Genomic DNA, 23,930 nt, shown 5'->3' with positions numbered 1-23,930 from the left:
ATCAGTGATATCATGAGGTGTCATTCTTATTTCAGAATGAGGGCTTTCAGATTTTTTTTTTCCACATGCAAAACTCTCTTTGGTAGGATTATAAATTGTTATTTTTAATGTATAATAATTATTATATAATTTTAACTTTATAAATTATTAGAAGTGATCTAGCAGAAGGCCTAGCATATAAATCATCTACTGCTTATGGAAGTCTTTGAGCTAACAGAGCTTTCTCTGCCTCATAGGTTATTGACATAGTGGAAGGTTCCGCAACAGAAGTGCCTCCTGCTGTTCCGAAGGACATTGAGGAGAAACTTGCTCGGCCTATTGCTCGGCCAGAGGCTCCTGTGGACTCTATGTTGAAAGACATGGCCACCATCATTCTCAGCACTTTCCTGCTCATCGGCTGGGTGGCTTTTATCATCACCTATCCAATGGTAATGCTGACTTAGCTTGGGAGGCTTTTCAGTTTTGGGAGTCAGTAGTATTTGACAGCTAACCCCAAGAGATGACACAGGAGTTAGGAAATAATGCACTACATTTGTTTTTCCTCATTTTTAAGCCCCAGATATGCAAGGGGTGACAAAGGCTATATATTTGATATAACAGTGATTTCTCTGGCATATGTGCCAACTCTGGAGAATTATTTTTTTTTAATTCCACCAGTTCATTTTCTTGTGTTACTATTTTCCATGTACATGATCTTAACGTTAATCACTGGCTTCACTCCCTTCTTCCTCATCTGAACCACTGTCAGGTTTTCTGGCTTTTGGATCAAAGCCTTGATCCTTCTGTGATTGAAAGACACCCAGTCAGCCTAATGAGTCGGCTTTTGCAATATTAACCAACCTGTGTGATTCCTCAGCTTTGCTATGAAATTTCAGAATGAAACTGAAAACGTGAGGGAAAGTCCCTTTAGTTCCATAGTCTAGTTAGCTAATAGTATCATAACAAGAAAAATTTTCCCTGCCTTTTGGATCTATCTACCCTAATGGCTATAGTGTTCCCTTTTGTGACATGACTGTGAGAAACTTCACTCCTTCGCTTACGGAACTGAGGTCCTCTTTCAGAGTGTACATCAGCAACAACAGAGACAGCATCAGCTGGAAGAGAAGATACAGCTCTTGCAGCAACAGAAGCTGCCCTTTCATGCTCCCAGTGATCTACCTCCAGAAACAGATTTCTTAGACACCTCCTACGGACGGACAGAGAGTTCAGCTACCAGCACACCAAATATGTCCCCCAGAGCATCAAACCATTCTGCATATTCCAGCATCTCCACCTCTGACGTTGGGAGCTGCCTTTCCACTGAGCAAGAAGAGGGAGGTAAAGTAGTTCTAGTGTCTTTATTAGGTCTGTATTTCCCCACTCAGTCCTTATTGATGGTACTTTGTGCATCAGACAGCTAAAAAGACCATCATCCTACCTTAGTCTGACCACTTGCAAAACATTGTGCAGGTGTTTCATCCCTGACTTTGTTTGAGAAGTATTTGCTTTAGAAAAACATCCAGTTCATAATTGCTGCCTGAGGGATTTACGTTGTCCATGAGAGTATATTCTTATAACCTGCAGCCATTTCAGGTAGAGGGTCATTTAAATAATATGTATCAGATAGAATCCAGAAGTAAGGATTATGCAGTGTGGTCTGCCAGTGTGTTCTCTTTAGGCCCTTCAAAGTCTATGAAGGGAAGCTACTAGTACGCTTACTTCCCTTAACTGTCAATCTGCATTCCCTGAATTGAACAAAACATAAACTTCTTAAAAAGTTTATCTGCTGAGGACCCTTAGTCTCTTATACTGTTTGAGACATGATCTTTTCAGACCTACAGTTAGTTAAGATGTTCTGTACAGAGTAAGTTTGAATCTCTGTGTTGAATCATGCACTGGTATGTGCCTGCTCAGCATGAGTACCAAAATGCAGCTGTAATTTCTTTTGATCAAATGTGTTGTCAATTTAAACATGAGCAAAAAGATTTTTACATACTGGCCCAAAAGAATGCCCAGTTGTACAAGGCTGGCTTGATCATCCTAAAACAATCCACCTGTTTCTTGTTTTTGTTCAGATGATGATGCAAACAGAGTGGTGGTTGGCAAGATTTCATTTAACCCAAAAGATGTACTGGGACATGGAGCTGAAGGAACAATTGTTTACAGGTAGAAGATAATACACGTATTCAGTATTTAATAATAGACTGATTAATGTATTATTGCATTAGGGTCATTCTTTTATCTTTTTTAATACACCTATTTTGAACAAAAATACTTTCTTTAAAAGTATTTTCTGTGTGTGTGGAATATTTTCATGCAATATTTCTTCTCTAGCGAAATTACTTCTCTTTTATACGTGTAATGACCAAAGGTATCTGTTTCCTGCATGAGAAATGCTTTAGTATGCCTCTGTAAAATGTCTTCTGTTGTCATTCACTTTGTACCTTCTTGGTCTACATCAGCCTTTGTCTAAAAGGTTGATACCGCTTTCCTGTCCGCAGGGGGACATTTGATAACCGTGATGTTGCAGTGAAAAGAATTCTTCCTGAATGCTTCAGCTTTGCAGACCGTGAAGTGCAGCTGCTGCGGGAGTCAGATGAACATCCTAACGTGATCCGCTATTTCTGCACAGAGAAAGACCGGCAGTTTCAGTACATAGCTATCGAGCTGTGTGCTGCCACTTTACAGGAGGTGATGAGTCACTTGCAAACCTAAATAATGTTTTGGTCTTCTCAATGGAAGGCCTTCAGTTTTCCCATAGTCTTAAGTTGTTGAAGTGCCTGCAGCAGATGTCCCAGTTATTGTCACCATCACCTCAGAAAGTTACACATTCCTACAAAAGGGATGTTCCTAGACCTTCAAGACTATCTTCCCAACCCTGTACTGACCTAAGGGCAGAAGTTGTTGTCCTTTAGTATTCCTTCTTGTGAAGGACTCCGTTCTAGTCATCCTCCCTCTCCATCAGGACTTTGGAGACCCCCAAAACGCTTCTGGAGGCACGGTGCTATATACAGAATTCTAGCTCTGAATGATGTTTTAGAGCTCATCACCTTCAGGCAAGAAAAGCTTTTGCATGTGTGTTATCATCTAGCATTAGACTGCCTGCAATTTTCCCAGTTTGATTTTTTTTTTTTTTTTGCGTATACTTATTGTCTGTTCAGAGGCTAATGATAAGCAATGTCGTTGCTGACTCTTCTGTTTTTCTGTCATCTTATACAGTACGTTGAGCAGAAGGCCTTCAGTCACCATGGCTTACAACCCATCACCCTCCTGCAACAGACAACAGCTGGCCTTGCTTATCTGCACTCCCTTAATATTGGTAAGAACGCCTCAGGGTTCAGTGTTGCATAGAGTGGCCCAGTTTCCTAACCAAAAAAAAAGAGAAAATGGTCTGATGCTGAGGGCTTGCTCATTTAATCTGTGGAGAGGCTCCACCTAGGGCTGTCAGCAAGCAATAGTTTCTGTCCTAACACTTCTTTGACACTTACCTTCTCCCTGTAAAATTCCACTGCATTGGGGTAGTAAGGCAAGGCATTACCATTTTGTTCAGGGCACGGCATTTTTTTGGATAGAACTATAAAACATAATGACTGCTGGTGATGGAATTTAAAAATAAATAAGTGATGAGCCTCTACCAGTGACATTAGTTTGAGGTTAGGACATAGATATAACAAACAGTAAATAAAGTTTACAAATGTTGTTGGGATTGCCTGGAGTGGATAAATGGGTGTTTGTAATAGTCCACAGGGACCTGAAGCCCCATAACATCCTCATCTCGATGCCTAATGCCCATGGGAAGGTCAAAGCTATGATTTCAGACTTTGGTCTGTGCAAGAAGCTAGCAGTGGGCAGACACAGCTTTAGCCGTCGGTCAGGTGTGCCAGGAACTGAAGGGTGGATTGCCCCTGAGATGCTGAGTGAAGACTGCAAAGAGAACCCTGTAAGTCTTTTCTTTCCTTCAGGCTTCCCTGGGAAAAGGCAGCACAACCAGCAGGTGGCACGTTGTTGGTCAAACCTTAAGCTGCTAGTGCTGGAAGTCCCAGCATTCATGCATGCTTCCAATTAATTTAACAATAGCCCTTCCCCCCCGCATGCATATAGTAATTTTTATGAGTTTTTATATAGCAGAATGTGAATCTGAAAAGTTTTATTCTGCACTCAAATGCAAAATAACCACCCCTATGATGAGGCTGAAAGGCTTCAGGGCAAAAAAAATGTTGCTATTAAAGGTCATTTATTTGCAGACATATACTGTGGACATCTTTTCAGCTGGCTGTGTCTTCTATTACGTGGTATCTGAAGGTAGCCATCCCTTTGGCAAATCTCTACAGCGACAAGCCAACATTCTGCTGGGTGCTTACAGCCTCGAGTGTTTGAATGCAGGGCGCCATGGTAAGAAAAGCATGGTAAACATGAAGCGCTACTGACCTTTCAATGGGTGCTAAAACTGACATAGAGATGGCAGAACGGTGACCCACAGTGAAACCAACATGGCAACAGTGAAGGCTGTACTCCTAAAGTAAAGGTCTTGGAATTAGTATCTGAAAGCATCCCAGCTATAAAAAAGAGGAACCCTGAAAGCTTGACTGTAGTGCTATTACCATGTATTTAAAGGGTGGGAAAGAGGTGACCTTTGATCTTCATAGTGCACCAATTCAAAGCTTTCTGTTGCTTGCCCAGATTATCTACAAGGGCAGTACTTAAACTAGTGTTTAGGATTGTATAGGAGGAAGTAGGAAACGGATTTTCTAACGATACAGAACATTAGCATTCCCTACATTGTCTGAATCATCACTCTTTTCCTTGCAGAAGACATAGTTGCTCGTGATTTAATAGAGCAAATGATAAACATGGACCCTCAGAAACGTCCATCTGCCAGCTGTGTGCTCAAACACCCCTTCTTTTGGAGTTTAGAAAAACAGCTCCAGTTTTTTCAGGTTTGTCTTGACCATTTTTATCCTTTTAGTTCTAAGGAGGCCTGTAGTCATTCTTCAGATCCTGAATTCAGTTTCTCTTTGCTCTGTGCATGTTTGAGAAGGTACAATGCAGAACACCTTGCCTGTTTTTAAGAACAGGGTAGACTGCTGTGGTAAATACATGCAGTGAAGCCCACGGGGTGGGAAGCAGCTGAGGACTTGAGGTTCCTTTCAGTCTTTTCTATTCTATGATTTTAAAAAAAGAAGCTTTGGTAGATGGTGATACATATCATCAGAGAGGCTTTTGTATCCTAATCCCAAGCATAATCTGTTGTATTGTACTTTGTCAGGAAGTGAGGTAGAAGGAAAGCTCTGTTACTGGGACAGGTTGCAACTGGCCAGAAGCAGCATTTTTCAATAGTTAGGAAAAGTTTGGAAATACAACTAAAAGTAACCTGAATCTCTCTTCTAGGATGTTAGTGACCGGATAGAGAAAGAATCTTTAGATGGTCTAATTGTCAAGCAATTAGAAAGAGGAGGAAGAGAGGTGGTGAAAATGGACTGGAGAGAGCACATCACTGTTCCTCTTCAGACAGGTAAGAGAGATTTTGTCAGAATAGAAAGGAGTTGCATGTTGTTATTCCCAGTTTGCAGGGATAGCAGAATAAGGATGGCGTCTCAGTTTTGGCATGACCTTTACCTGTCAGCAAAGTACTTCTTCAAATTAGGCTGTATGTTTACATATTGAAACAAGTCTATAGACATACATGACTGTAGGCACATGTACCTTATTTTTGAGACCAGCAGCTACAACAGTATCGAAACACAAAAAGAGATCTTGTATTTTATTTTGCAGATCTTCGAAAATTCAGATCGTATAAAGGAGGCTCAGTACGGGATCTTCTGAGGGCAATGAGAAACAAGGTAAATGCTTTGTCTGTGTATATACATACTCGGGATACACACCTTGCAAACTCCAGCCACTGCAATTTGTTTTTCTTCTTCACACTGTAGTTCTCCCTCCATTTGTTCATTGTTGCCAGTCTGCATCTTACCTTGTTTTAGGTGTATATATATGTGTGTATTTTTTACTATATTACTTTACTGTAAAAAAAAAAAGTTACTTTGTTCATGAAAATGCACTTTGTACAGACAGACCTATTTAAAAGAGGTTTTCTGAACAAACGCTCTCTGACTGAGCTTTTCCCTCTTCTTTCTGTCTTCACAGAAGCACCATTACAGAGAACTGCCTCCAGAAGTGCAAGACACCCTGGGCTCCATCCCAGAGGATTTTGTATGTTACTTTACAGCTCGCTTCCCTCACCTGCTCCTACATACCTACAAAGCTATGCATATCTGCTGCCAAGAAAGACTGTTTCAGCATTACTATAATCAGGACTCTGCACAGAAGAGCCTTGCAGGAGACACTGTTTGAGAGGAGAGAGATGGAGCTTTCTTAATCTGGGACCAACATTCCAAGCACAAGGCTGTGAAACAGGCCTACCTTTAGCAGGGAAAAGGGGGAATCAAAGAGCTGAATTCTCTCTCTTTGAGGAAACCAAGCGTCCAAAAAGTGCCTTGTACTCTGCCTGCACTGGATCAGGAGATAGTAAGAGCCCAAGGAGCAATGAAGCTCCAAAAGCAATGAACCCTGGTGATGGAGTTACCCCAACCCAAGAAGGGTCTTCAGACAGTGAAAAGGGAGCGCAAAAGCTGGGTATAACCATCATCCAGTATCCCTATACTGTACTTGATTTTATGACTTCTGTTTTACTGCAAAGAATCAAAATACAGTGATTGAAATCGTAATTATTAGGGGCTGGGATCTGCAAAAGGAGCCTTTTAGTTGTAGCAAATCATCAGAACCTGCCATTGCACTACTGCCACATTCTGCATTAGGCACACCACAGTGATTGTAAAGGGAATAATTTCTAATTACCCAAAACCTATAAAAAAAGACTACAATTTAATTCCTGACTACCCTGGAAAATTAGTCCCTCCTACTTGAGCAGATACAGTGAAGTTCTAAAAACAACATCGACTTGAAAAAAGTTAAAGGTTTACCTACTTCGAAAATAAACCTCGTTTAATTATCAACCAGTATTCACAAAAGAGCTTGAACAGTACTTGACTTAAAAATCACAGTATCAGAACCAAGCTACGCAAGTAACTTAGCTGGGGAGAGGCTAATGATTTATCTACTGCAAGTGTTCCTTTCTTACAAAGAAAGGTTGCTAGGTGCAGAGCCAGAGGTAAGATGAATCCTGGGGAAAAAAACTAAATCAGAAGCAATGGAAGATGTACAGAACAGTGAAAATTCTATACGGTGTTTTAATTGGAGGAAGAGAGCTGTAAAAGAACCTCATTTTCTGTTTGTACAGATGGATAACTATGTCCACAGGAGCCCTTTTTTTTTTAAAAAAAAAAGATGCAGTATTTCTTTTCATTGGCCCTAAAGCTGTGACAAAGCATTAAGTATGTGCAAAGGATGAAGAAATGGTGAACTCTGATGATACACGTGAGGGTATTCTTTTACAATGTATTTATTTAACATATTTATATTTATTTAATTTTTACTACAAAGTAGTATCAAATCAAAGTGGTACAAGTATAAAGCATGCTAAATCTTTCTTAATCATTTTTGTTTCTATTTAATCATATTACAACAACTGGAAAAGTGATACTGCATCTTTCACTGGAATTTGTTAAAGGGGAAACTACAAAGTGGAGCAGCTCATTTGTCTGTGCCATTGTTTTGTTACCTAATAAGTAATGGACCGTTATATGTATGATTGGGTACATACAACTACTTTTCTGGAGCAACTTCACTGGAAGTTTTTTCCTAGTTTTACAAAGTATGAAAGCAATTTACTGAAGACACCAACTGTGCAAGTTACGTTTCTAAAGCTTGAAAAAAAGGGTAGTTTTTACCTAAGAAGATTCAAAGCCTATTTCATATTTTTGTATTTCTCATGTAAAGTTCTTTTATAATTCTACTAAATAAAGACTTGTACTCAGATTTAAAAGAAAACAGCTAGAATTTCTTTTCATGACAGTGTGTGCCTGTGGAAATCAGCCAGCCCACGATCTGAAACCCAGGTTTCAGAACCAGGGTTGGGGGGGGGGTGTGCCCGTGTGAAAGATGGCCACACGAACACCAGGCCTGCAGCAGCCACACCCTGCCTGCAAAAGACAGGGCACACACTGCTCAGGGCCTGCTCCAAGCACTCACTTCCTGCTGTTCAAGGCTAAAGTTCTTACGGCATAAGTTACAGGGGGGAGGGAGGCTGGGGAGCAAGCAGCGAGCCTCCGTGAAGGCCCAGGACCCTCACTTTGTTGCCCTGTCCCCAGGCAAGAGGCACCTACCTGGTGGTGGCTAAAGCAGGCGAACAGGTAAGCTCAAATGGCTGGCATGACTGTGTGCAAAAAAATTTACTGCTGTACAGTATCAAGATTCTTGTAACTAAAAAAAAAAAATAATTATGTGAAACAGCTGAAAGAAAACCACATGATTTACAGGAAAAAGCTACCTACAAAATTTATCTTTGGTTGGGAGGGGAGGGGTTGGGGAGGGGGTGTGTGGCATAAACAAACATGATATAGCGCTGTGGGAAGGGGAAAACTATGTAATTATTAAACAATACCACTCACTATACCCTGCCCCAACACTTTGATTACCCTGTTTTGGCATGGTGCTGCCCATCACTTGGGTGTGCACCTCACCAGATGATGCTTGCAGGAAGCAGAGCGTGTCTGCTGAAGCTACAGGCAGGGCTACGCTGCTACAGCACTGCTGGGAAGGGGTGGAGCATTAAAGTGTTTTTGCCTAAAGTACTTCCTTTTTATTGCCAGAGATACTTATGATACCTTTAGAAGAAACCTACAAGAACAGTGTGGAAGACAAGGCTCAGCAGGCAGGGCCTCGCACTGCAGCTGGCTGTTGCACCTTTCCCTGCAGACAGGATTTGGAAACACAGCACTGCAAGCAGCCTGGTTCCCACAGCCACAAGGTAAGCCTTTGCAATCTGCAAGCCATCCCGCAGCTCTCTGGGTTGGTCCTGCATGCTAGAGCAAGTAGGGCTGGGGGAAAGCTGTGGGTAAGTGGGAAACCTGGAAACCTATTCTCAGCCTGATTTTACTTTACTGGTAGCAGACCTAGAAAAAGCATGGCTCCCCCTGCACTGCCATCCATCTAGCTCTGCTGCCAAAAGGTGTGTGAAGCTGTCTTGCTGAGCAGCTCTTGAATTTTGGGGCCGGGGCAGGAGGGGCTAGGACAGGACATTCCCGCCCCCCCAAGCCACAGCTACAACGCACACAGGTAGCATGGTGGTGGGCCCTGCAGCAGCAACTTGCCTCCCCCAGGTGCTCTTTACAACAGGGGAACAGGAGCCCACTGGCCAGGGCAGCGCCTCCCCCCAGCAGCACAAGTTTCTATTCCCCGTTAAGTTTCGTTTTCACCAAAGCCACGCCTGGTGGCCTGATGTTGGCTCTGTCCCCACAGGGTGTGACAGAATGACATGCACAGGAAGGGGCATGGCACACCACGAGCCACATCCCTGTACAAACACAGCCCTGGGAGGCAGTGCAGAGGCAAAACGCACTGAAAGGCCAGTATTTATATGACATATTTGGCCTCTCACTAGCCTCTGAACCCTGGAATAAGCAGCCTGTGTACACCTATTTTGGAAAGATCCACTTCCACCCATGGCACAAGAATTAACAACAGTGCCAGAACAGTTGGTCCCCTCAGTGACACCAGGTACTTGGCTTGCTCAAACCAAATCTATTCGGGCATGCTGGCTCTTTAATCAGCCCACAAACTTTCCACAGCACTAACCGGGCACTTAAATTTAAAACAGGCACTTGCTCCACAGTTCTTACAGCATTCCCCAATCAATTCACCTAGGCCCAGTTGTCTCACCGAACAACCACTTTTGAACTTACCTCTCGCCAATTCCTGGTCCTGGGGAGCACTCCAGTCACCTTCCAAGGCTTCTGACTTTCAGACATTTCTGAGAGCTTCAACAAAGCCCTACTGAGCTGCTTTTTATGCTGGCTGCGCTGGTGAGTCTGCTCCTTGGACACCTGAATTCTGAGGAAGCTGCAGGTGATGCTGTTGTACTGCCATCAGCAGCAGGGAGGGATGGGGCTTACCAGGCTACAGGCACCTGCTGAACCAGTAGAGTTGAGCTTGCACACTACAGTAAGAGCAACGACTACCCCCTGGATCCCCAGCCCCTTTGCTGTGACTCCTGTCAAGCGGTCCCTAGCTCAGGGATGGTTACTGTTAGCTTACAGTGAATCTAACGTAAATTTCAGTTGTGCTGAGCACACTTATTTAATACATTTCTTCCTATAGTACAGAACCAGCTATATTTGCTGCAGCCCATCTCTGTACTGCGGTAAATGAGCAAAGCAGAGCATGTCAGGTATCAGGCCAGGACACCCCCTCTAACCCAAACCAAAGACAATCTTCTGCTGGGTGGGACAGCAAGTTATGCTGCTTCAGTGAGCACAGCAACAGATATAGAAAAAGAGGGGGAAAAAACAAGCACACAAAAAAAGAAAAAAAGGAGCACAAGATAGGGAATAAGAAGGGGAGATTAAAAAAAACAACAAAAAAGAGATACAATGCAACCTGACGGAAACAGTACTGTAAGGCCACCTTTTTTCTGTATTTAGCACTAGTAGTTGTTAGATGGGCACAGCTATCAGCACATGCCTCTTCACACGTGTCAGAGAACAGGTGGCTTCATACACTACAGGTGCACAGAAGCACTGTACCTGGCAAGAACAGGCTTTTAAGAGGTACAGAAACTACCCTGGACCACAAGAAAAAGTGGGGAGGGAAAGGGAAAACAAGTCACCTGTGAGTAACAGGAATGTTAATCGTTATTATTTGACAATTGTTTTTTCACCTCTAGGGTTTTACTCATTAACCGGAGGATTTCTCCCCCACAAAGACAATGGGTATGTGCTGCTTCCAGAAAATTTGCACTTTGAATGTAGTGATTTGCTTTTTAATAAATGCATTTTAAAGGTTTATCTCTACTGGGGAACTAATCAGTATTTTTAGTACCATTACAATCCATAAGATATTATCTTCATAGATCAGTAAATAAACAAATTCAAGTGGGCAAATTATCTACCTGAACCTCTTCCAAGGTTAGTGAATTCAGCCCATCAGTTCCAATAACCTTATCACATAATCCTCTTCTAAAAGAGGAGTGATGAAAACAACCCAAAGTGTTTTTGAGTTGTTTCCAAACCTCATGGTTTCTCACTTCACTGATTATTAGCCTTGTACCATTGCTTAGGACTGCTCTTGGTTAAAGGTAAGGACACCTTTAGACATCAGAACTGACATATTTGAGAAGACAGTCTCTCATTGTAGCTGGTAGAAAGAAAACAATTTAGTATTCAACATAGACAGCTATTATTAGTAACACAGAATTTTGGTTCCTAGATTACAACACAATACCTGTGGATAAGTGGGATGAGAACCATGTCCGATGCTGGCTACAATCTACTGGAATCAAGGAAGAGTATACAAGAAAACTGCAAGAAGAAGAAGTGACAGGTCCAGTGCTTATGGAACTGAATGAACCTTTCCTCAAAAAAATAGGTATGAAGAAAGGCCAAATCCACATTTTACTCCTCAAAAGAGACGAACTTCGGCAGCTAAAGGAAAATACAAAACAAGAAAAGCATTCCAGTAGCAAAACGCCTGACAGAATTGATACACAAAGAGATTCAGTAAGACCCAAAAATGTCCGTCTTCAAAAAAGTTCAAGCAAAGACAGCTGTGGCCCACTACATGAAACAAGTGGAGAAAACACAGCTTCTACTTCTGGCAAGAAGCAAGGGAGAAATAAATCCCAACCTCAAACTACTGATGAAGTTTTAGACCTCAGCAAATGTCGACCATTTAGAAGTGAAGACACTGATTTCAAGTACGTGAAAGGCCGAGTTCTTTCTCCAGAAACAGGCGTCAATGGTTTAATCATACCTTGCCATGAATACAAGTCTTTTGCCATTGCTGCAGAACTGAACAAACAGCAGTTGCAGTCAAAGTTTGCCTGTGAAGTGATACGATTTGCTTCAGCCTGCATGAACATTCGAACAAATGGCACCATACATTTTGGTATCATGGACAGTGTTGAAGATAGGGGCTATAAACATGGACAGATCATTGGCATAAAGGTCAAAGATAGGGAATACTATGTTGATGCATTAGATTACATAGAAAAATGTTTTTCTGAAACTGTGCGAGAAATTGCAAGGAAATGTATCCACCCACCTGTTTTTATTGAAGTGATTTCAAAAGACTCTCAGGAACAAAGATTTGTGGTGGAGGTTGATATTGAACCAACATCCAGCTTAGTGAAGAATAAAATTTTTGAGGTTTATTTACCTAAATACAATGAAAGCAGCCAGAAGGTGAATCTGACAAAAGATCGAGCTCTCTATCAGAGACTAGGCGCAAAATCTGAACCTGTAAAGCTGGACGATCTAGTTGCTTTTATCCAGGGCTTACAAGACAGGGATGCTCAAAGAGAAAAGGCTGAGCTTCTCAGTGCAGAAATACATACAGAAGTATCTCAAAACTTGGGAAGGAAGTTATCTATTCTACTAAATGATGGCAAGAACTATATGGACGATTCCCTACGGTACATCCTTGTCACAAACAGATGTACAGAGGATGATCTGAACTCTATCAACTTTTTAATGCATTTGAACATTTTCTGTGTCTTTGACTTTGATGAACATTCTGTGTCAGGACTGTATGGAAAGTACAAAGAACACCATGCAACAAGGTCTTATTTTTTACAGGATTTTTCCAGTGAAAGCAAGACTGGCAACCCTCCATCTCAGAAACATTTGTGTCTGTTTGATCAGACTAGTTGGATATTCTGCAATGGGCGCAGCGACTACCTTGGGGATGATGAAAAACCTTGTGATGAAAACACATGGATTAGAACCAAAAAGAAATACCTTAAGAAAGCAATCACTCGTATCTGCGATGAAATCCTGCCAAAGCGGTCTTTCATTGTGCTTTTCCTGTTGTTATCACCAGTTAAGAAACCGATTGTGGACACTTTTCAGGAATTCTATACAGAGATGAATGGCATGGAGTACATCATTTGTATTGCAGAGTCCAGAGAAAATTACGGGAAGTGGGCTAATCTAGCTCAGGCATCGTGCAGCATTGAGACCATAGAACAACGCAGCATTGTGGGAATGAAACTAAGCCATGTAGATGCCACCATTCAAAAAATGCTGCCTTCTACAGCACACCCCAGACATCTGCCAGTTTCCACACGAGCACTATGCACACTTCCTTCGCTTGAAGAAGAGAAAATGTTTTCCCTAGAAATCCTTTGTGTTGATCAATGTGATGATACTAAATTAGATCTTTTGTCTGAAAAAGAAATACAAGAAATAGAACAAAACTTTTACCAAGGGAGAAAAATCACCTGGAAAAATTTCTGGCTTGCTGATAAAGGACACTGTGGGGAAATCATTGAACGTGAAGCATGCAAGGATGCTAGCAAACTCCTAGATGACATTTTACAAGGACCTGGACTCAACTATTCTGTGGCTAAACTAAAGATATTCCACCATCCTGGAAGTGGTGGAAGCACAATAGCACGACAAGTTCTATGGAAAAGAAGAAAGGACTTAAGATGTGCTGTTATCAAATCCTCATATTCACCTGCAACTGTTTGTGAGCATGCACTTGCATTTAGAGATTATGAAGAGAAAGAAATCAATCATTGTCTTCCTGTGCTCCTCCTAATTGAAGATTATGATGAAGACTATTTAGAAGAAATAAGGAATGACTTAATGGATGCTGTAGCAACTAGAAAAATTAATTCCCCCAGACCTTACTTCATTCTCATGTCCTGTAGACGATCCAATGACCCTGAACGGCTTTGTAAGGCTTCTCCTCTGGACACAGTAGCCGTTACTCACAAGCTGACAGACTCAGAGAAAACTCTGTTCAAAACTAAACTTGAAAAACTGAAGCAGAAAGATGTCAGGCCAGAATTCATACTTACATTTGTCTTGATGTGTGAGGAGTTTAATGAAACATACTTGAGAGATTTTGTAGGCCACATACTGCAAGACATAGACCATTCTTCCCGTGATACACTTTTGATGCATTATGTGGCTTTGCTTAATTTTTATGTACCTAATTCATATGTTTCACTATCACACTGTGAGGCTTTTCTGGGACTGGGTGCATATACAGAAACAAAGTCAAGAGCATATGATTTTAAAAGTAACTTAAGCGAACAAGCAAGAATGATTTTTATTGAACTAAGGGAAAGTACCACCTATATTTCATCTGTTCGGATAATACACTATCTGGTTGCAAAAGAAATTTTGTATCAGCTTTCAAGGAAACAACCTCAAAGTCAAATTGCAATGTCTCTTCTTCAGGAAAGGATGCTTTTTGAAAATAGATTTGGACGAGAGGAATTCATAAAATTCATCAGAGATCTGTTTATTCGCCGTGATAAGAGAAGCAGGGGCGATAATACTGACAGCCTCTTCTCCCCATTCATTGAACATGTCTGTAAAGCTGAAGACTGTGAAAAAGCTATAGCTGTTTTAAAAGCTGCGTATGAACTTCTTGGAAAAGATGCCTTTTTTGCCCAGCAGCTTGCCAGACTGCATTACAATAATGAAAAATTTAAAGATGCAGAATACTGGGTAGGTGTTGCAAAACTTCGTTTGCCAAATGACTCTTACATTCTGGATACAGAAGGTCAAGTCTACAGGAAATGGTTTAGTTTCACTGTGGATAAGGTGACAGACATTGCTGACATTGACAAGATAGAGATTGCTCTTAAAGCTATGAAATGCTTCAGGGCTGCACAACAGGCTGCAAAAGCAGAAACAGATAATATGAACAACGCTGGCTATTTTGGAGAAGTAGAAGTAGGATGTCGTCTCCTTAAATTTTTGTCCACACTTGACGTATTTTGCACAAGTCCAGAGGGGGAGTACTCTGAGCTTGTGAAATACCTGATCACAGATTACATTCCTAAAGACATTGAAAAAACATGGGGAAAGCTTCACTCACGCTTAAAAGGCCTACACCAGAACCTGTACAATGCTCTGGAATGGATTTCAGAAGACCTAAGTTATTTCCAAACAGATAAAAACCATGAGAAGGAAGATGATGATGGAAAAGCTGAAAAGGAGGAACAAGTTTATAATCCCAGGAAATGGCTGAAAAGACAGTCTGAAGTATATGCCAAATTCTTCATCTCAGCATCACTTATTGGGGACAACAGTGGTCCTAAGAGCCAGCTGATGAAAGGCATGACTATTTATAAGAGAGGTGGAGGCAGTGTCACAAATATCCTGTCATTCTTAACAGATAAGAAGGAGAACAGGTCAGCTGAAAAGCTAGAAGAGATCCTTAGTTTCTATCCAGAAAATGCACTAAGGGACAGGCTGGAGGACACCGATCTGATCAATTACATTTTGAGCCACATTGTATTAGCATGCTTATCACCAGGATCAGCCAAACTTCTTCCAATGCAAACTCTCCGTGAACTCAGCACAAGATTCTTTAAAGGAAAAAGGACATTTCCAGCAAGTGCCCATTTTTTGCTGACCTTACTATATTGGCCAGATGAGGCATTAGACAAAGAGCCCAATCCAGTCAAAGACGAAATTTTAAGTTCAGCACTTCAAACCCTAAAACGTTTATATGACATCAAGATGAAAGATGTTCCTCCCAGAAAGAAAAGAATCTACACCCACTTTTTCCTAGGAAAGGGCTATGGCTTAAGCAAGATTGTGCAAAAAAATAAAATTGACAAATTAATTAGTGGGTCCTTAGATGAGAAGAGAATGAAGTGGCTACATGGAACTGTATGGAATAACGCCAAGATACGTGACATTCTCAGAAGAGTTTCAGGTTGGACCAAGGATAGAAATCTATTTATACGTGGCCATATGAAGGAGTTTCCAGTCTTACCACTCCATCGTGATTCAGTGCCCACTGGAAACGAGAATGTGACCTTTTATTTAGGATTTTCATTTAATGGTCTTGTTGCTTTCAATATTGAGGTTGAAAATAATCTAAACATTCCAACTGGCACCAGAGTACACAGTGTTTAGTACATTAACAGTACCTACTGCACTGTTAGACAGCGCAGCACTGGAAAACGCCTGTTGTCACATTAAAGAAAAAAAGACTGCATTGGCTGGACACCAGGTAGTAAGATAACCACAAACTACTCCTACGCTATGAATGAGGATCTAAAAAATTTGAAACCTACTAGTAAAAATGTATCTTCAAACAGAAGCCTTTTATGTTTTTGGAGTCACCAAACAAAATTTTATATCTAAAGCAGCAATAATTCCTATATTTGCTTGGGGAAGTGTGGGAGAAAGAAGGCCGCCTATTACTTCTCCCCACCCCAGCATCTGGAGAACTGAGCTCCAAAATAAACAGGCATAGCAGGGATCCCTGCCTTCTCAGCTCAAAGACCCTAGACATTCAGCTAATTTATGGGTGATCATCATCAGTAAAAGAATGTGTTTACTGTTAAATGTATGGTGATTTTTCTTCTCCCTGAACTGGAAACAAAATGTTTAAGTGGCCTTTGAACATACACACTACACTGGCTTTAACATACTTCACTCACTACCATGCACCATGTATTAAATACGCCTATGCATCATCAACTGCAAGCCAACATCTATTACAGAAGCAGAGAGGAATAATAAGCAATTTTAAAAAACTGACTCTGCAAACATCAGAAGTGATAAAAAACAGGTCTCAGTTTTTACATCACTCTTACATTGCTTTTCCATGTAAACATTACAAACCATACTGCATGCATCTATAACGGGGGGAGGGAAGCAGAGACATAAGCGGTTACATAGTCATGACGTAAAATATTACTTGTAAGAGCTGCTATGATTTCATAGTCCAAACAATTCCTGCACTTGGGAAAGTGTTTTTGCAGCATTATTCAAGATATTCATATGCTATATATACAATAGGCAAACTTGCAAGTTATATCTGTTCTTGAAAAAGTCATCTTTGTCTAGCTTTATTTACTAATTTAAAAAATACAAAGTTTGTTGTCAGTACTTCTTCTGCAACCATTATGTCACATGAAATCTTTAATAATAAAGCAGCCTATTATTATTTGAATTTAGCATTGTTCGATAGTGACAGAGTTGCTAGAATTTTCTAGAAGACCTATAATATAGCTTAAGTTTTAACATGGTAAATAACCTTTAAAAAGAACCACAATTTCTACATGAGCTGAATTACCCTACCTGAAGGTATAGTTCTAACAGCAGTAAGGTGTGATTTGCTTTTCCAGCTTCAGTCATGATCTGGGCACAGCCAAAACTGTAAAAGGAATTGCAAGGCACTATGAATTCAGATCAACTTAAATCTCAAAACAGGATGAAACCAAGGAAAATTCTATCTAGTTCAAGCCTTCACTTCTGGTACCCAGGAAGGAGAAACAAAGCTTGTGAGTACTGGTTAGGCAACAGTTGTCTCCATACCTTGTTTTCAACCTGGGAGTGACACACAGCAGCTAAGCTGCCTGGTTCAAGGGTTGCACTTTCTGATTGTGCAATCCAGGCTGGCAGATTTTGGTAAAGCACATCAATGGCAACTTTCCCCAAGATGTGCTAGAAAGGCACACTGGAGGGACAAACCATGACAACATCTTAACTGCTAGCAGCCAGAGAGCTGGGATGCTGGAGAAAGCACCTTCTGCCCAGCCCTGACGCAGCAACAGTGGAAGGGGATCTGAAAAGTTAATTAAGCAAAGGCAGTTTTTTTAAGCCTGCATGGGCCACACGAGTGGCTTCAATATGGCATAGCCCAAAGCAGAAATAGGAAGTGAGACCTTACTGACAAGCATGTGAGCTAAAAGCAAGCATTTACTTCCTGATCGTTCTTACAACCTGCTCACATGCTGTGACAAGAGCAAAGATTTTGTTTTAAAACAGAAACTGCTATCACAATGAAAAACTTAAGACAGAAGATTTGGCCAAGAGGCTTTGTCTTGTAACTTGTTTTCTTAAACCAAGCCTGCCAGGCACCTGAGATTGTAGACAGCAATCCTTTGACTGGTAGCCCATACATTTTTGTACAGAAAAAGGACAGTAGATTAGCACCAAAAGACAGTTAAATATTAAAAATTTGAGATTCACTTGCTTGTCTCCAGGTATAAAATCACTTCAAGATAGGGCTCATATGAATGAGTTCTTGCATAGTTTATAGGCAGAGAACTAGTACAAAGTCATTCAAACCAAAACATGGGTGAAGGTGGATTTTATAAGCACTTTGAAATAGCTAATATTTATTGCTATGATTTAAATAAGTCCTCAAGGAGAAAAAAAATACACAGAATCAATGGTTCACTTATGTTTAATTAGAGACTGTTACAAAGTGGTAGATATACATTACAGATTTGTATATGTTAATCAACCATTCTTGAAGCATACGGTTCCCAAGGGATGCAAGTGATGTTAACTCCGTATTCTCTTTCAATCTTCTTTGTAAACTGAATGCTAATAAAATTAAACTATGGTTACTGTTACTATTATTTACATGCACGAAAATGATGCCCATACTTACCAATTTCCCACCTTCTGGAATTAAATTCAACGTTAATATTTTGCCACTTGTCGTTTTTCAAAAGATCTGTGATTCCTTCCCTTTCATATCACTTACACAAAAGGTGGATCAAGTTACAAGAAAAATGTTCCTGACACGCTAACTTCTGTGGCTGTATTACTACTGAGAGGATACTTACTTCAATTACATGCTTTAAAATACCTTAAGAAGGAAGGAAAAACTGGAGTTCAAGTTTGCTACACAGTGACTAGAATCTCTGAAGGGGCGATTTGGAGTCATTAAGCAGAAGTCTAAAGTACATAGTGTGAACTGACTCACTGCTCCCTCCTGACTGCATCACAACTGTAAAGACTTTGAATTGTGTTAGACTGGACAGCTGCTGAAACAGTGCATCAGAACCTGAGCTACGAATTAAGACTGCTCACCTGATTGTGAAAGCTCAGATTTCATATTTTGTTTTGGTCCCATCTTAAAAGAAAAGAAATTCTACCAGAAAATTCTGTAATTATTTGTCAAAGTTTTGCAGGGAGATGACATTCTACCATAGTTTGTGGTCTAGGACAAGGGGAAATGGTCTTAAACTAAAAAGAGGATAGATTTAGATTAGACATTAGGAAGAAATTCTTCACTGAAAGGGTAGTGAGACACTGGAACAGCTTGCCCAGAGAAGCTGTGGATGTCTCATCCCTGGAGGTGTTCAAGGCCAGGTTAGATGGAGCCATGGCCAACCTGATCTAGTGGGAGGTGTCCCTGCCCATTGCAGGAGGGGTGGAACTAGATGATCTTTAAGGTCCCTTGCAGCCCAAGCCATTCTATGATTCATACTAGGATCTATTCCAAAGAAACGTACTTTTTGTTGATGAAACAGAACACCGCTACCCTTTAGTTATTCCCCATTCACTCCCAATCTGGGGTACAAGTAGAGCAGGTCAGCATTCAACCACTGTCAAAACTGAGACTTCACACGGTAATTCAGCAGCCAAAAGCAATCAGCTACTTATTTCAACTCATTACTGAGCAAATCACCTTGAAACCTGATCCCCTTGAAACCTTACATTTTGGTATGACGAGCTGTGCAACGTTGTATGAGACTTCAAAATTCTGAAACAAGCAATACTGCTGGAAGTGTCAAATCACTCATGAGAACAGAGTATAAAAGCATTCATATGAACTGGCAAAACTAACGTTTCTGTCTGGCTACCACATTAGTACACAATCTTCCAATATTTTGTTTTTATATAATTATCCACCAATGATTTCAAAAGCCCCTCAAATTCACTGTGTGATGATTCACTTGGCAAGTGTATGTTAAGGCACAGAGTTTCACAGCTTATGAAACTACGCTATGTGCCACAGCACAGAAAACTTTCATCTCCCACGCTGATAACATAAGAGATGAGGTACACAGGGCTTAAATAAAAGTAAGCTAATAAACCATAGAACAAGAAGCTCCCAGCTTACAAGTCTAGCAAATTAAAATTCTGTTGGCAGTAGGCAGTAATTAGCTAAAACTAAAGAAAAATCTAAAGATTACATTACTGCTACAGAGTCTTAAGAACAGAAATGCTTATCCCCCAACATAAAAGCCAATATAATACCCTGTAATTGGTTCACTGATAAAACAGCCTTTTATAACAGGCACGATACCAAAACTAACTTTGATTTAATATCTTTATGTTTTTCAGTAACACCAAAGGCAACTTGTTAAAGTTCTATATTAAATTTTCCTTGTGCTTGCAGATATTACTGACCCACAAGAGTAATTAAAATCATTACAGATCTTTAAAAAAAACAAAAAACCTAGATGTTCACTCACTACTGAAAACAGTAGTAGGTAAGAAAGATACATTGACATTTCAGAGATCAAAATTCCCCTTGTACTGAAATGGTATCATTTGAACATATTTCAAATAGAAATGTCAGGTACTTACAGATTAAACTAACCTGTACTGGCAGTGCTGTGGGATATTTCTTCTCTACCAGTAAGTAGCAAATGCTGAAATTCTGCTGCTAGTTGACAAAAACACAAATTGTATTAAACCAAGGAGTTTAACCCATAATTTAGTTTTTCATTAAAAAAAAGCTGCCAACCTTCAATTACTGTAATTTGTTGCTTAAGAAAAGCATAAGAAGTCAGGGCAACTATAACATTTCTGGTATTTTTGACACAAAAGCCAGAAGTTTAACAAGGTAATCCCTTTGCCTAACACAAATATAAAGGAAATTACAATACTTACATTGTCATGGTCCTTCATTAAATAGTCTCAAACTGTTTTTCTTATTCTAGACTTTACCAATGAAAGAGCAAAATGTATTTTCTTCGACTAGAAGCTAAAGAATTCAGTAGTTGCAAGTATCATACTCTTCTACAACACAATGAGGAGGGAAAAAAAGAAAAAGATTCTGCATGAAATTTTTATTTCAAATCATCATATAATTCCCTAAGTTGGGACACAATGAAATAATTTCCTTTGGTTGCATGGCATAGTGTTTGGTAATTCAAAATTACTATTAGCTAAAACCATTTATAAATATTGGTTACTAAGGGCAGAAGAAGCCGACCCTCTTTCTAAAAAGCACCTGGGACCATGGTTAAGATGTAGACAAGATTTACAACAAAATTTTAGACATTAGAAACTTGAACCTGTTATAAAGGTAGCTAGCTAACAGATATGCTGTAACTGCAAACAAGGTATTTTTTTTTGGAAGCTTTCAGGCTCTCAAAGTTGTGTGCTCCTTTGTTTTTAGTTGAGATGTTACTTGCACTAAAATACTACTATTTCCTCAAAACGTTCTAACTTCCTTAAGATAAGTTCAAGACTTATTTATGGAGAAGTTAAATTCATTATTACGGAAACAGCAGTGCTGCAGATTGTTCCTACTGCCTGTAAGAACAGCCTACAACAGAGCCTGTAACAATCGAACAAGTTAGTGTAAACTTGCTCAAAAGGTTCAAGTGCCTCATTACTCACAACAGTGATCAGATGTGTAAATACCAACCCTCACAGAGGGTCATCATACAGTCAATACTGACTCACCGGAATGATAAGAACAAAGGATTGAAGGATAACGTCCTGGACCACATGGTTCAAGAAAGGATATAGCTTTCTGCAAAAGCAGCACACTGAAGTGCCCGGCTCCCTCAGACAGACCTTCCAAGAACTTTCAAATAACACAAGTGTATTCACTATACACCACAATCTATAAATACTGTACTTGAACTGCATTTTCTTCCAGTAGAGCTTTAACAAGAATCTGCCTTCTCTGACGATCAAGATTGTATAAAACTGCTGCTTACAGAATAATAGTAATAAAAAAAAACTCCTCAAAGTTCTTTTCAAAACTTCAAAAAAAAAATCAGTTCTGTACATTACACTTCAGAGTCACTTTTCTATCTTGATCCTCTCAAAGGCTGCCTCCAAGGTTTTCTTACCCCCAAATATCTACCTAGCCCAGCTCCAATAGAAAAACACAGTCACCAATGGCTACATTTTTATAAAACCCAGTCACTACCAATACTTCTCTGGTCTGAATACTTTGACAGAAAGTATACACAAACTAAAAAGTTCTTTTGGAGGTAGCCTATTTCTTAGAGTATTATTTAAGGGCCACAATCTTTATTAAACATGGCACAGAATACATCACACGATTCTAAAGCAAGTCAAAACTTCATGTGTGACGCATACTTTATATGCCACATTTCTCATTCACTTCTCTTTTCAAGACCAGTGGGTACAAATTCACCCAATTTAGCACAATTTCAGTAATTCTTGACCTTAGAAAAAAACCTCAAGTACCTCTACATAAACTTAAATAAAACCAAACTTTCCAAAGCCTATTTCCATTAATACCTAATATAATAATGAAAGTCAGGTGACTAAAATATTATCATTAAAAATTCCACGAGCAATGAAATGTACAGCTTTGTGATATACAGACTGCTGCAATACTGACAGCACACAGGAGTGTCATTAAAAACACACTACCAGCCATCAAAATAAAAAATAAAGAAATAAAAGTAAAGTTTTTTGGAACTATCCTCCTTAGATCCACATGAGGCAGGGAGGAGGTCACTAACAGAACTTCAGTAAAGGAGCATGATATCAGCCTTTTGCACCAGATGAGAATTTTACAAGTTGTTTTAAAGAAATGACAGGGCAACTGGTCTAACAGCTGAGGACATATTCCCACCTTTTTAGCAGAGAGCCATTATGCCATCCTTGTGGCTAGAAATACAGCAGTACTTTCACATGTACCTTTTAGGATTAAGTACAAAGCAAATGGAAAACACATTAGTTCCTGCAAATTTAAGCATAAACATTAGTCTGTGGTAACAGATCAGAGTAACATGGATATAACCTGTTTAAAGCTACCAACACCCAAACACAGAACAAAAAGCTTCTGTCCTGTCCAGTCCTTTCAAGACTTATGGAACAGACAGAAACATACACGATGGAAGTGAAGAACGTGTGAACTACAAGAAAACCCTGAGCTAAAAGCCTTAATCCATACAGTGACAGCATGGAATTGTCCTAGTGTCAAATGCGTCTTTCAGAAGTAGTATGAAATTCATTTTCCTGAAATTGTCCAAAAGCAGTTTCAAGAAAAAAAAAAATCCATAGCAATGTGATGCTAAAAAGTACCATGCTTTGTGAGCAGAATATGCAAAGCCACAAAGAAATGGCTAATTTACTCCTGAATATTAGTACATACAACTTAATAGCAACAATGAAAACCAGAACTGCATTCTTGAAACATTTTTCCATGAACATATCAAACCTAGTTATCTTCAGTAAAATCAGATCAAAAGTTTAATCTGGAAACATATAGCTCTCACCAGAGTATCAATTCATTAGATAGAACCCCAGCGTGGATCTAAGTAGGGTACTCCATTATAGACAACACAGCATTTGTGCTGAATTTCAGCTTTGTGTGCTGAAAACTGAATATAAGTAGCTGCATAAAAACTACCTCGTGTTGCGTGAGTCTTAAATGGAAACTGGTGACAAAGTTCACTATCATGCATGTGAAATTTGGCTATTTTTTCATCTGAAGCCTTCACAAGATAAACTTAGCAAGAAGTACAAGCCATACTGAAAAATATTTTTGGTTAAATGTTTCCTTAGATATTCCAGAAGAAAGAACTAAACCAAATGCTCCTATAGACCAAATATGCGAAATAAAGACTAGTTGCAGTAATGTATCTTAGAGCTGTTCTCATCTTCACTGTTATCAAGGACAGCATCACAATGAGAATTAGAAAAGCAACACCATGCTTCCTAATTACTTTGAAACAGTTCACAGAGGACGTCAATTTTCCAGTCAGAACAGACTACTTGGGAGACCCCCTATAGTGAAAACGTAAAGGGCAGAGTACAAAATGAGTACAACAGGAGTGT

At 39.9% G+C, this 23,930-nt stretch overlaps 2 protein-coding genes across 3 annotated transcripts in view; both read left to right on the top strand.

Moving 5' to 3' along the window:
• ERN1 (endoplasmic reticulum to nucleus signaling 1) overlaps positions 1-7,933 on the top strand; it is a 38,203-nt gene extending 30,270 nt beyond the window's left edge. The window contains exons 12-22 of one of the 2 annotated variants that reach the window (XM_035558940.2): positions 237-428; positions 1,062-1,317; positions 2,055-2,145; positions 2,481-2,670; positions 3,199-3,298; positions 3,720-3,919; positions 4,224-4,371; positions 4,789-4,916; positions 5,368-5,491; positions 5,752-5,819; positions 6,124-7,931. In XM_035558940.2, the coding sequence (XP_035414833.1) occupies positions 237-428; positions 1,062-1,317; positions 2,055-2,145; positions 2,481-2,670; positions 3,199-3,298; positions 3,720-3,919; positions 4,224-4,371; positions 4,789-4,916; positions 5,368-5,491; positions 5,752-5,819; positions 6,124-6,330 (1,704 nt within the window). In that variant the 3' untranslated portion in view covers positions 6,331-7,931. Of the gene's footprint in view, positions 1-236; positions 429-1,061; positions 1,318-2,054; positions 2,146-2,480; positions 2,671-3,198; positions 3,299-3,719; positions 3,920-4,223; positions 4,372-4,788; positions 4,917-5,367; positions 5,492-5,751; positions 5,820-6,123 lie in introns of both variants that reach the window. The other variant, XM_035558941.2, reaches the window with a different exon arrangement.
• A 314-nt stretch (positions 7,934-8,247) lies between these two features.
• Positions 8,248-20,053, top strand: LOC118254002 (sterile alpha motif domain-containing protein 9-like). The gene is made up of 3 exons (XM_035558939.2): positions 8,248-8,288; positions 8,748-8,905; positions 11,362-20,053. The coding sequence occupies exon 3, from the start codon at positions 11,487-11,489 to the stop codon at positions 16,035-16,037; it is 4,551 nt and encodes a 1,516-aa protein (XP_035414832.1). The 5' UTR covers positions 8,248-8,288; positions 8,748-8,905; positions 11,362-11,486; the 3' UTR covers positions 16,038-20,053.
• The last annotated feature ends 3,877 nt before the right edge of the window (positions 20,054-23,930 follow it).

Source organism: Cygnus atratus, chromosome 18 (assembly GCF_013377495.2).
Source record: "Cygnus atratus isolate AKBS03 ecotype Queensland, Australia chromosome 18, CAtr_DNAZoo_HiC_assembly, whole genome shotgun sequence".
Lineage (NCBI taxonomy): Eukaryota > Metazoa > Chordata > Aves > Anseriformes > Anatidae > Cygnus > Cygnus atratus.
Note: the sequence above shows the minus strand (reverse complement) of the source record. Positions and strands in the feature narration are given on the sequence as shown.